Genomic DNA, 12,051 nt, shown 5'->3' with positions numbered 1-12,051 from the left:
GCTTGGGCTGAGTCACCCATCATATCCTTCATTTATGAGGATTTAAATGTGTAAAATAACAGGTACATGAAATTAGTAAGAAAAATAAAGCAATCTGCAGACTTTGGCACTAGCACACATAATGTTTTGTTTGAGTTGTTAGAATGTGGGTTGGTAATCACTAAATAGGAATTTAAAAAAAATTACAAATCTGCAGAAAACAAACAATCATAGGTGTGGATTCTCAGTTTAATGCTCCCCATCTCCCATTCCCACCCACCCACCCCATATAGTTTCAATTATAATAAAAATAGAGATCTTAACATCAGAATTTTGCTGTTAACTCTTCAAGGTTTCTCTGCATCCTCCAAGCCACACATAAGGTTTGAAGCACCAAATCCACAAGTTTCTCCAACCAAGTTTAAATAAACAAAAACTGGAGACTGAAGGGTGCCAAAGTAACTCTTCTGAAATGAGGCTGTAACACAAAAGTTCTCCCCAAAACAAAGGTATTATGCGTCTAGTTCAAGTACTGCCAGGCTGTATGTAGATCTGTCTCAGACAGGCTTCCAACAACTACAAGTACCACTGGTTCTAGAGGGCATGATCCATGATACCAAAGCAGGGCGGGGATCCCCCTTCCTTCATTGATTTTTAAAAAGTTACAACCCTCCCCTGTGACTGGCTGCGGCAGGGTCAGTGCTGGACCTGGAGTTTGAGGGGATGAAGTGAGCCTTCCCCTGCAGGAAAGCTCTACCTTTAGTGTGAAGAGTTCTCTCAGAGCTCTCGCTCTCTCTCAGGGCTGTCCTGGCTTCTCAGGATCCACTGCCCTTGCCCAGAAGACAGAGTCTCAATTCGACCCAGTAACAGTGAAAGAAGAGTCGACCTACCTGTGGAACCAGACCCAACATGGTCCCCCAAGGCCGCTCAGGCTACCTCATTGCAACTGACAAGTCAACCTGTGCACTTAAAGCGTATCAGTTTATGGAATGCTTGTTTGAAGTCCTCATTGGACATGGTATAGATGATGGGGTTGATAAGGGAGTTGAGATAGCCCAGCCACGTGAAGAAGTCAAAGATGGCCAGGTGGAACCAGCAAGCATCCTTGCAAATAGGCATCACTAGGGAGATGATGAAGAAGGGCAGCCAACACACAATGAAGGCTCCCAGTATGATCCCCAGGGTCTTAGTGGCTTTGCGCTCCCTAGCGGCCATGAGTTTCTTCTTCTCTAGCAGGGCGTCGGAGACTCGCACTTTGACTTGGTTCACGTACACGGGGGACCCGGATTCGCTGGGCACATCGGGAGCCCGCGAGTTAACGGAGGTGACCGAGGACGTGGACCCGGGGGAGTCGGTTATCAGCTGGGCTCGGGTCAGGCGCTTGCCGGTCCTGTTGGGCGTCTGTTTCAAAATCCGGGAGCGGGCTTCCACATAGATGCGGCCGTAGAGGGCGATGAGGAGCAGGGTAGGGAAGTAGAAAGCGCCCACCGTGGAGTAAACGGTATAGAGGATGTGGTCGGTGTTCACCACGCAGTCCGACACCTCCTCCTCGGCTTTGGCTTGACGCCAGAAGAAGGGCGGCAGCGAGATGGAGATAGAGAAGACCCACACCAGCGCGATCATGACCGCGGCCCTCTTGGGAGTCCTTTTAGCTGAGTATTCCACGGCGTCCGTGATGGCCCAGTAGCGGTCCAGGGCGATGACACAGAGGTGCAGGATAGAAGCAGTGCAACAGGTGATGTCCGACGACAGCCAGAAGTCGCAAACCACCTGGCCCAGCGTCCAGCGGCCGGTGACCGTGTACATGGTGCTGATGGGCATCACCAGGATGGATACGAGCAGGTCGGTGACCGCCAGGGAGGCGATCAGGTAGTTGGCTGGGGTATGCAGCTTCCGGGTCCGGTACACAGTGGCGATCACAAAAGCATTGGAGAGCGTGGTGGCCAAGGTGATGAGTGCCAGCAGCACGACCAGTAGTACTTTCCAGGGCAGGGCGATGGAGTCCTGGTAAATGTAGCCCTCGGCGCTGCAGTTGTGGGGAGCAGAGGAGAGATTGGCTTGAGGAACCCCGGTCTGGGAGCCCGCGGGCGGCGGCGGGGCGCACCGAGTGCCGGTTTCTTCCATGTCTCTCCTCGCCACGGCTCTGGAGCGCAGCTCTTGGGCATGGAGCAAATGAAGGCAAGGGCGGCAGGACCGCGGAGACCACAGTCTTGTCTCCCGGTTGCGAGTCAGTTCCGTGGGCTCCTCAATTATTCCTCCACCCAGATTCCTGCTGAAACTAGAGGTCAAGGGCGCGGCAGCCTAAACAGGCGAGCGCGTTCTCTGCACTTCCAGTGCGCCAGGCGCTGCCGCCGCGTCCCAGCCTGCTCATCTCCACGCCCCGTCTTAGCCCTGGGTTGCTAAGGACTGGCCCGCCAAGCCCCCGCTGCACTCGGAATCCCACCTAGGCGTCTAGTGCTGGAGGGCGTTGTATTGTTTGAGGAAGGAGCATCAGCCAGGTAGGGTCTCTTACCCCAATTGCTCGGGGCTGAGTCTCCTAACCCGGGCGCTCCTCGATCTGCAGAATCGGCCCGCAGGAGTTTCCTAGCTGTCGAGACCAAAGCTTGAAGGCCAGCCAGGAGTCCTGGTCTTGCATTCCCGCCCCCCTCCCCAGACTGGGGCAGTTTCCTGCGGCTGCTTAGGCCTCCAGAGCTGGGTGGGGTGAAGTCTGGGAGCCGCGCTGCGCCGCGCCTCGCGCCAGAGCTCTGCCCTCCCTTCTTTTCACGCGCTGGCCACTCCGGCGAGCTGCCCCGCGGAGACGGGGCCGCCAGAGGGGGGATTCGGGGGCTGGGGCTGCGGCTGCTCGCAACGCGCCGCCACCGTCGCCACCACCTCGGTCCCACAGGCACCGCTTGGAGCCATGCTGCTGGGCGCACGGGTCGGTGGCACCTGGCGCGGCACGCGGGTAAGGGGCAGGTGTCTTGGGGAGCTGGAAGAACGCTGTGTGCGCCAGCCCGGGAGGAGCGTGTGAGCGGCAGAGCAGATGGGCTCCTTTTATAGAGTCCAGGTCCGGTCTGCTCGAGCCCTGCAACTCGTGCGGCTCAGCAAGTGCGGACGCCCGCTCCCCATCACCTTCCCCTTTTCTGTCTCCCTCCCTCGTTTCCTCCCGCCCGGATCCCTCCCCGGCCAAGGAAGCTTCCCGCCGGGTCCTACCGCCCTCTCTCCCCAGTACCTATCCCCTGGCCCCTCTCCCAATCCTGACACCCAGACGCCGCAGTTCTGGCCAGGATTGGGGATGAGGGCGTCCTGTCCTTGCCTCTGTCCTCTTCCGAGCTTGCGGCGCGGCCCTCCAGTTAGATCCACGCTCTCGGCCACGGGCACAGGCACACTCCCCGCTTACCTTCCGGGGCTTCTATTTACCACCCCCCACCCCAGCAGACCGGTGCTAGGCGGAGCCAGCCCCAGGCTCCGACCTCTCCACTCTGGAATTTTATCCAGCCCTGCGGACCACACCCAGGTTAGAAGGAGGCACCGGTAATATCGCCTTAGAAGGAAATGGCCAATAGTGCATTTTAAACTTCGGGCTTCGAGTCCTACTTAACTCTTGGTACAATGCAAACTAATTTTTCACATCTGGTTTTAGGAATCTGTGCTTTCCAGTGAATGCCCCGCCTTTAACTGTGGGCCAACAGGGGAGAAAGAAAAAAAAACAAACTGTCTACAAAAATGTGAAAAGTATCACAAACCATAGCCTACTGTATGTGAAACTAAACCTTCCATTTCACCCTCCCTCTCCAGCCGCTCAGCAGTTCAGTGCCAGTGGAAAACAGTTCACAGTAAGCACCTTCCCTCCCACAGCCTGCCTGGAAAGGAGGTCAACAAAATTCAAAAGGAAGAAAAAAAAAAGAAAGAAAGAAAGAAACGGGCTTTGGGACCATCACCACCAGTGTGACTTCTCTGGTGTCAACAAATATAGCAGGATATCAGCTATATGTGGCACCAAGCAATGCCAGCTCCCAGGTGCCATGACCTTTGAGCAGATCCCTGGTGCTCACTTCCTCCTTCAACCTTAACAGAAATCAATGTAGGGTAGAAGTACAAGTCAGACAAAGTTTAAAGAAAAGCACCAGAAAAGGGCAATGTACCCCAGCTAAGTGGGAGTTTCTAGCACCTCGCTCCATTGTTTAGCAGGTATAATCCATTCGATGAACCCTATTTCATAAGTGACTTTATCAGGTTAAGTGGAAGCAAATTTTAAAGAGTATTATTTAGTCTAAGGCCCAAGATTATCTTGCCCATCCATTTAGTTTCAAAGAATAATTGAGATCCTTTGAGAGAAGAGCTTTTTACCCAAGGTGACACAACCCTAATCCAAGTTGTCTTATTTTCCTCCTCCCTAAACCAGGCAGGAGGGCAAAAATAGAGTGCTTTCTCTGTGCTGTGAATTCTAGACATCAGGAGTATAATAGGGTATACCCAGACCCAGTTATCAAGCAGCTTATACTCTAGAAGAGGTAGATAGACAATAACCACGTAAACAAGTAAATTAGTATACATTCTGATAGCATTAAGAATTATGAAGAAAACAGCACATTCCTGCCTTGACAGTGAAGGTACTCCTTCAGGTGGCATTTCTCCAAAAATGTCCTCTGGAAGCCTTGCAGCATCCGTGCTGGGGTTAAAAGCAAAATCTTCTCTTTCCTCTCCTCCTGTCCCTAGTGCCCAGCATTGCTCTGGCTAACCTTAAACCTCATTTGCACCACATTAGGGGGTCCGGCCCATCCTCCCATCCCACCCACCCACATCAGGAGCCTAAGCAGACAAAGATGACGACTTCTTCTTCTTCTTCTTCTTCTTCCTCCTCCTCTTCTTCTTCCTCTTTTACCTCTCCTTCTTCTTTTTGCAAACTGCAGCACTCTCTTAGAAATCACAGTAGAGGAAAGCAAGGCAGGCAAACCCAAACCACTAGGTGGGGGCGTTGGCCAGGATGCAGCACAAGTGTGTGTGGTTGCGGGTGTGGGGTGTGCCAGGAAAACTATTTTCCTGCTGTCTTAGGGGAACCGGGCAAGATGAGGAGAAGTGTTCAAAGGATGCAAAGCGGAGGAAGGCAGAAAGGAATTTTACCAGGCTGCAGGCAGCCTTTCTAAATTTCATCTCCAGGGGCGTGCAAAGGAGAAAACCACTTGCTTCTTCTCAGGTTTGGGTTTAGCGATGTAGGGAACCTGTGGCTTTCTCCAGCCACTCTCTTAAACTGCTTCGCGGAGTCCTGAACCCTGGGTGGAATCTGTGGTGGCATCTGCCACGTTTGCGCGGAGTTTGGGTTTTTCCTAGGCTTTGGTTAATTAAGAATTGCGTGAACACAACAAGCCGTCATACGGAGGGGATTTAAGCAAGGGTTTAGTGGAGAACCACGTTTCATTAACTTGGCTCCCTCCTTTAGCACTTTAAAACATATAAAATACAGATGTTGCACTCGGGCGCATGTGTGTGAAACACGCAGGAGAGCAAGGGACCTTTAAAATAACCTCTGCTTGGATTTCCCCTACCTACAGAGGAGGGGGCCCTGGGCGTGCTGCGCGCCCGAGGGAGGAAAAGTCCCTTCAGGTTACCGGGAAACTCAGCCTACACGGACTCCGCGAGAGGGCAAGAAGAGGAGGAGTTGGAAAATGATGAAATGGGGCGGTAGAGCGCAGCAAAGGTTATTTGGGTTGAAATCAGTTCTTGTTTAGCCACCTGGCAGTGCGACTGAAAAAGTTAGTGTGCTCCACGCGGGTGGACCTTAAGCAGAAGCTGAGGGGGTGAAGGATAACGCTGGAACCGCCGTGAAGCCTGCGATCGGACACGAAGTCTAACGTGGTGGTAAGCTATGGAGGAACCAGAGAAAAATCGCCTCTCAAAGACACTTTGCCTAAACTAGAAAGATTTGGAAGGAATTGCCGATGTAGCGAAATGAGAGGCTGAGAGGCGCAGGTTGGAAGTTTGCGGCGTGGCGCTAGCTAGAGGAAATGCTGCGAAGAGCAGCTCCTTCCACCTCCAGGAGACTACAGCAGACACCCCAGCCAGCCAGCAAGCCAAGGAAAGGGGGGGGGGGGGTGCCACGTGGTTACGTGGGTCATGCTTGCAGCATCCTGAGGGTCTTCTCTGCATTTCCCAGCAAGTGACCCTTAAGAGAGTTCCAGGCACAGGGGCAAAGAAGTAGTTGTAAATTAATCTTGGCTTTGCTGCAATAACAAACAAACAAAAACAAAAAACAAAACCAAAACCAGGACGCTCAAGCTCTAGTTGCTTTGCTCCTTTGATAGAGGAAAATACAATCTCACACTCTTCATCTCCACTACTTGAAAAATCCACAACCAGTCCCTAACCAGAAAATGTGGAGACCTGGCAAGCTACTTTTTTCAAGTCCTGCTTTCTCAGTCTGTGGCCACTGTTTGTTGTTGTGGTTGTTTTACACTGCCACCCAGGAAACAGCGCGTGACCGTGAGCTCTACACATTCTCATGTGTGGTGGTAGCCCACTTTGGGTTCCTTTTATATTCCTCCAGTAATTATTCTTTTAAAAGTATATTGGTAGTAATGAAAGTACGAGTCTTAATTATGTTTTCTTTCATGGGACTATGGAAATGTTCAGATGAATGAACATATACATACACACAGACATATGCATACAGTTTTCACAGACACCTTCTGGAGATTACCAAACCCTGTGAGGCTCAGCTCCTTCTCCATAATCATTGAGCCCACTTTGGGCCTTTGACTAGGTATCTGTGTCAGAGTACTCATCTGCTGTATTCTTAATAAGGGAATTAATGCCAAATAATAAAAATAGGTGCTTTATTTCCTAAATTCTAGGCTGGCCTAACTTAATCCCTGAGAATTAGTAACTCTGCTATGTGGTTATGTATGGATACAAATACTGTGTATCTGTATTTAAGGAAGAATGCCACAAAAAAGTGGAGCAAGTATTCATAAGTTAGACACTTTCTAATTCCTGTCTCTGTAATAATAGCCACTTTGCTTCTTTGAACAGGTATCTACAACTCATAAGTTACCTCTAGTTCAAAGCTAGCTAGCCTAGTTCCAACTAGTAGAAGAGCTAGCTCCCAACTTAATTCTCAATCACATATTTCCTGACCAAAGATCTAGATCCTGGAAGAAAATTTCTAACCTAGTGCTTAAAGTAATATAAACAGAGATTGTATGGGGGAGGGGGCATTGAATTTTTCTTTTTGGACAAACAGTGGGATTTGGCAATAATAAATCTTTGGATGGAAAACAATGCCAGTGAGCCCACCAAACTTAGAAACAATGTGCTGCCTTAATTTGGCAGATCCCTAGGCAGCTCTGTTAAGGGTGAAGTCTCTCCTGAAAAATCAAATAAAACATTTAATAATGAGGCTGTCCACTGGCCCAAGGAAAGAAGCAGTTGGGTTTTGCCTTATTTTCAAAGTAGGGAAAATTACATTATTCTGAGTGATTAGTTCCAGTCTTGCAAACAAACAAACAAGAAGCAAAACAAGTCAAGCCAGTTTATGGTTTCCTCACCTGTAACTAACGAATAATTATCATCAGCCTTCCCTGAGCACCATGAATTAAGCTTTATGCTACTGGTTCCACATATGTTCTCTCATTTAATTCTTATGAAAGTACTAGCAAGTGCCATTATCATTCTCATTTTCTGGATGAAGTTGAAGCTTAGAGAATTTAAGTAAATATGCTAATACCAAATAGCTGATGAGTGATCGAACTGGTTTGCAAATCCAAGTCTCTCTAATTTCAAGATCCAAATCTTTACCCGTAGTCTACACTGAGCCAGCCACATAGCTCAGCATTTGCTTCCCCTTCAATTGGGCCTGTGATTTGATCTCATCTAATCTATGAGGTAGAGTCACTGTTCATAGCTATTTAAGTCTCCAGGATAATTTTCTGTTAGGTGACTTCAAATTCTTGTGGGGGTGGTGATGGTTCTGAAAATCACATGGAAGATTGTACACCACCATTCTGTTTAGCCAGCTAATCATCACTTCCAAAGTAGAGCTGACAGGTGAGTACATACCACATATTCTGAAGTCCATAGCCCAAACAGAAACTAGGGTATGCCCTTCCTCAAGATGCTTCTTGACTTTCTTTCTGGGTTGCATTCATTACCTTCAGGGTGTAGTTATTTTTTCTATCTCATCTACCTTTTTTTTTTTTTGCTTCTCCTTCTCTGCCTCATCTTTCCACAGCCTGCTCCCCCGCCACACACACAGTAAATAAAAAAGAAAACGATAAATTAAAGCTTTTTAAAATTGTATGAATGGAGTGTATTAAATACAGTGACAGTCTATGTACTCAGTTTTTAACCACATTAGTTTAAATATCAGTTAGAAAAATAACCTAAAAAATTGAATTGCTTTTTCTCCCCTGTATGTTGAACATACTGATTTTTCCCCTAAAAGTTAGTAATTCACCAAAGAAAAAGAGGCATATTCCCAGTGAGAAAATTACTCAAATCTTAACAACCAGAAATCAAGAAGTTCATCTATGAAGAACCTGCCAAAACCCGGAATATAAACAAAAATAAATTTAAATTACAATGCCCTAAAACTTCTGCACTTTATACATAAAAGAACTCCTCCTAGCCTCATTCAGATCTTACTTCTTACTTTACATACACTTCTAACATGTTTGGCTATGTGATTTCCAGGGTTCCTGAAGATTCAAAGCATTACATTATATAAATGGATCAGAAAGTATGTCAGGTAAGCATCTGACTGACTGCAGTAAGATGCCACAACTTGCCATCATTATTGCAAAATAGGAAAATTCAGATTAAACTTTAAAAAATAGAAACCTAAAATAATGTTAATAACATTATTATTTGTGTTAACACATTTGATAGTACAGAGTATTAATTCAGACTTTTATTGCAAGTGATGGAAAACCAAATTAGTCATACCTACAAACAGAGGAAGGCATTCATTTCAGACAGAGTGGGGTCTCTCAAAATCCAAAGAGTAATTGAGCCAAGGAGCTTTGGGAGCTGAAGGAATGCAGCTGAGGCCCTACAAACAGTCAGGATCCTGGATCATTAATAGGATTCTCAGTTGCTGTCTATATATTGGCTTCTTTCATCTGTTTCACAGCAGACAGGTTTTCTCCACATTGTTGAAAATCATTTTCACCATTAATGCCTTCTGAAGTTGACTTCCTCAGTTTCATCATATTGCAGAAACTAATCTGAATCTGTTCCAAGTTCAGAAATTCTGAGAAATGGGTTCTGTTTCTGAAAAAAAAAAGTAAGGAGACCATGACAGATCAATATTCTGAAAGTATCAACTGGGAAAGTTGCAAACTTTTAAAAAGTTTGAAGAGTCGTGGAAGCAAGAAGAATAAGACAAACTGAAATTCCAGAAAAGTATAAGTATTTTCTGTAAAAGCTAATGATTGCTGCCTGTTTTGTTTCCTTGAGGCACTTGCTGATTCTGGGCACAGGCTATGGATTAGACTTGGTCCAGGTGGAGGAATTCTACTGGGAAAAGAGAAACAAGCAGAGATTTTGATAGTCATTGGGGTCAGTGTGGCAGTTTGGAGTCTAGAAGAACCCCAAATGAATGACCAGTTTTAATTGTGGACATTTTCTAGACATTTGGTTGTGGCAAAATAGAAGACTAAGGTTGTGGATAGGAAAATTCTAACAGGCAAACCGAAATTCCCCATAGTTTCAGAGTGCTTAGAAGAAAAAGTCCCTCTGGAGGAAAGAGGTCTGCATTAAACATGACTGGTCTTCCCTGAGGAGACAGATACCTTCCAGGCTTTCAAAGGGCTAGGATGGCAAGACCCAAAGAACAGGATGAATCACAGACAGGCTGAATCTAATTGTAAAGCAGCCTTGACTCAGCTCAGTGTCTGACTGCTGACATAGCTCTTCACACATTCTGTCTAATGTAGGGTGAATACTCCTTGGACAAAACAATATGGATTTAGAGCTTCTGAAGTCCATTTATATACAGTATCTGATTACAATTTTTTAAAAGATCCATGCATAGTGGCAATAAAAATGGGACCAATAATAATAACTGAAAAAAACTAGATCATAGAAGTAAATCCATTGGCAATGCAGATAGTAGGGTTAGCAGGAAAGAACTTTAAAATAACTATGATTAACATGTTCAGAAAAACAAAGGAAAATGGGCAAAAAGATTAAAATTTGGAGCATTTCAACAGTGAATAGGACTCTTTAAAAACAAAATCAAATGGGCACTCTAGAAATAAACATCCAGTATTTGATATTAAGTATTCACTGAATGGATGTAATGGCACACTCAAAATAGTAACCTCATAAAGTTAAAAAAAAAAATGTCTAAAGTGAAGCACAGAGAGAAGAAAAGTACAAAGAAAAGAACAAGAATGTAAAAATCTGAGACTGGGTCAAATAACCTAAAATACATACACAGAAATAGAAGAAAAGATAATGGGAAACAAAAACTATTTGAAGAGATAATTTCCAAGAACTTCTAGAAATACATTTTTTGGGAGAATATATCCAACAAAGACACGTCAAATGATTAAAAGAAGCTCAAAGAATTGTGGCCAGAATACATACAAAGAAAGCCATAGCTAAGCACATAATGGCCAAACTGCTGAAACCAATGACAAAGAAAAATTCATGAAACTGCCAAAGAAAAAGACACATAACCTTCAAAGAATCACAGTAAGGCTGTAGTCAACTTGTCAGAAATTATAAAAGCCAGGAGATAATGTAATGACACCTTGTAATAGCTGAAAGTTTTTTTAAAAAATCGTCAACCTAGAGTTCCATACTTAGAATTAATATCCCCCCAAAATGGAGGGTGAAGTACAAACGTTTTCAGCCAAATGAAAGGTGGAAGAATTGGTTGACAACTGAACAGGACTGTAGGCAGTAAGAAAAGAAGTTCTTCAGGCTGAATGAAAATGATAACAAATGGAAGCACAAACTGAAAGGAGGAATGAAGAACGTGGAAGAATATAAGTATATAAGGAAAGATAAAAGCGTAGTTAACTCTGTGTAATAATAATGATGTCTTATAGGGTTTATAGCATAAGTAGAAGTAAAATATATGACCATAATAACATGAAGAACTGCTACCCAAAAAGAATGGGGATAAACAGAGTGAACTGTAGAAGTTTTGCATTGTTAAAGAAGTGCTAAGGTGTACAAGTTTAATCCTAAAAAGTCAAGGATGCATTATTGTAAAATCTCTAAGGTAGTCATTAAAAATCAGTGCAAAGATATAAATAGAATCATACAAGTAGTTAATTAATACATAAAAGCTAGAAAAGAAGGAATAAAGAAACAAAGAACCACAGGGTATAAAGAAAACAAATAGCAAGGATAGTGCATTTAGATCGAACAGTATTAATAATTTCAATAAATGTAAATAAAACATACCAATTAAATTTTAAAAATTCTCAGAAAAAATAAAAGATATTAGATCTAGCTATACAGTTTTACAGAATACATATCCTGATTTAGAAAAAAAAACAAATATTTAAAAACTAAACAATGAGAAAATAGTATGTCATGTAAACACTAACCATAAGAAATGTGGCATGGCTATTTAATAGAAAAGGTAGACTTTCCTGTAAGAAACATCAATCCAATAGAAAGACATAACAATCCCAATACCATGTCCTCAAACTATATAAAACAAAATTGGATGGGACTAAAAAGAGTACTAGATAAGTCAACAATCAAATTTAGAGATTTTAACACAACTTTTTCAGTAGCCTATAGAATGAACAGCTGATGAAATGGTAACCCATTAGTCATGATATGAAAGATTTGAACAGTGCACCTGTCAATTTCAGCTAAATGACACAGAAAACATTTTATTTCAACAACTTCAAAATATATATTTTCTCCAAGGTCACAAGGAACACTTAGAAACACAGGATATATACCAGACACAAGTCTCAAATGATTGAAACAACTCTCTCATCAGTGAAGATGAATGGCTGACATATAAGCATATAAAACAACATCAATGTCACTAACCATCAGGGAAAGACAAATTAAATGTGACACCACTACACACCTACTGGAATGTCTTAAAAAAAAAAAAAAAAA

General features: G+C 44.4%; 1 protein-coding gene across 1 annotated transcript; it reads right to left on the bottom strand.

Annotated features, from left to right (window-relative positions):
- Window positions 1–273: 273 nt before the first annotated feature.
- Window positions 274–3,423, bottom strand: HTR1B (5-hydroxytryptamine receptor 1B). Its single transcript, XM_044246944.1, has one exon. The coding sequence runs from the start codon at window positions 2,101–2,103 to the stop codon at window positions 934–936; it is 1,170 nt and encodes a 389-aa protein (XP_044102879.1). The 5' UTR covers window positions 2,104–3,423; the 3' UTR covers window positions 274–933.
- Window positions 3,424–12,051: the final 8,628 nt, after the last annotated feature.

The sequence above is a fragment of the Neovison vison genome, chromosome 1 (genome assembly GCF_020171115.1).
Source record: "Neovison vison isolate M4711 chromosome 1, ASM_NN_V1, whole genome shotgun sequence".
Taxonomy (NCBI): domain Eukaryota; kingdom Metazoa; phylum Chordata; class Mammalia; order Carnivora; family Mustelidae; genus Neogale; species Neogale vison.
Note: the sequence above shows the minus strand (reverse complement) of the source record. Positions and strands in the feature narration are given on the sequence as shown.

Bases quoted from the DNA above. Each gene is read 5' to 3' on its own strand.
- HTR1B (XM_044246944.1), bottom strand. From the start codon at position 2,103: ATGGAAGAAACCGGCACTCGGTGCGCCCCGCCGCCGCCCGCGGGCTCC.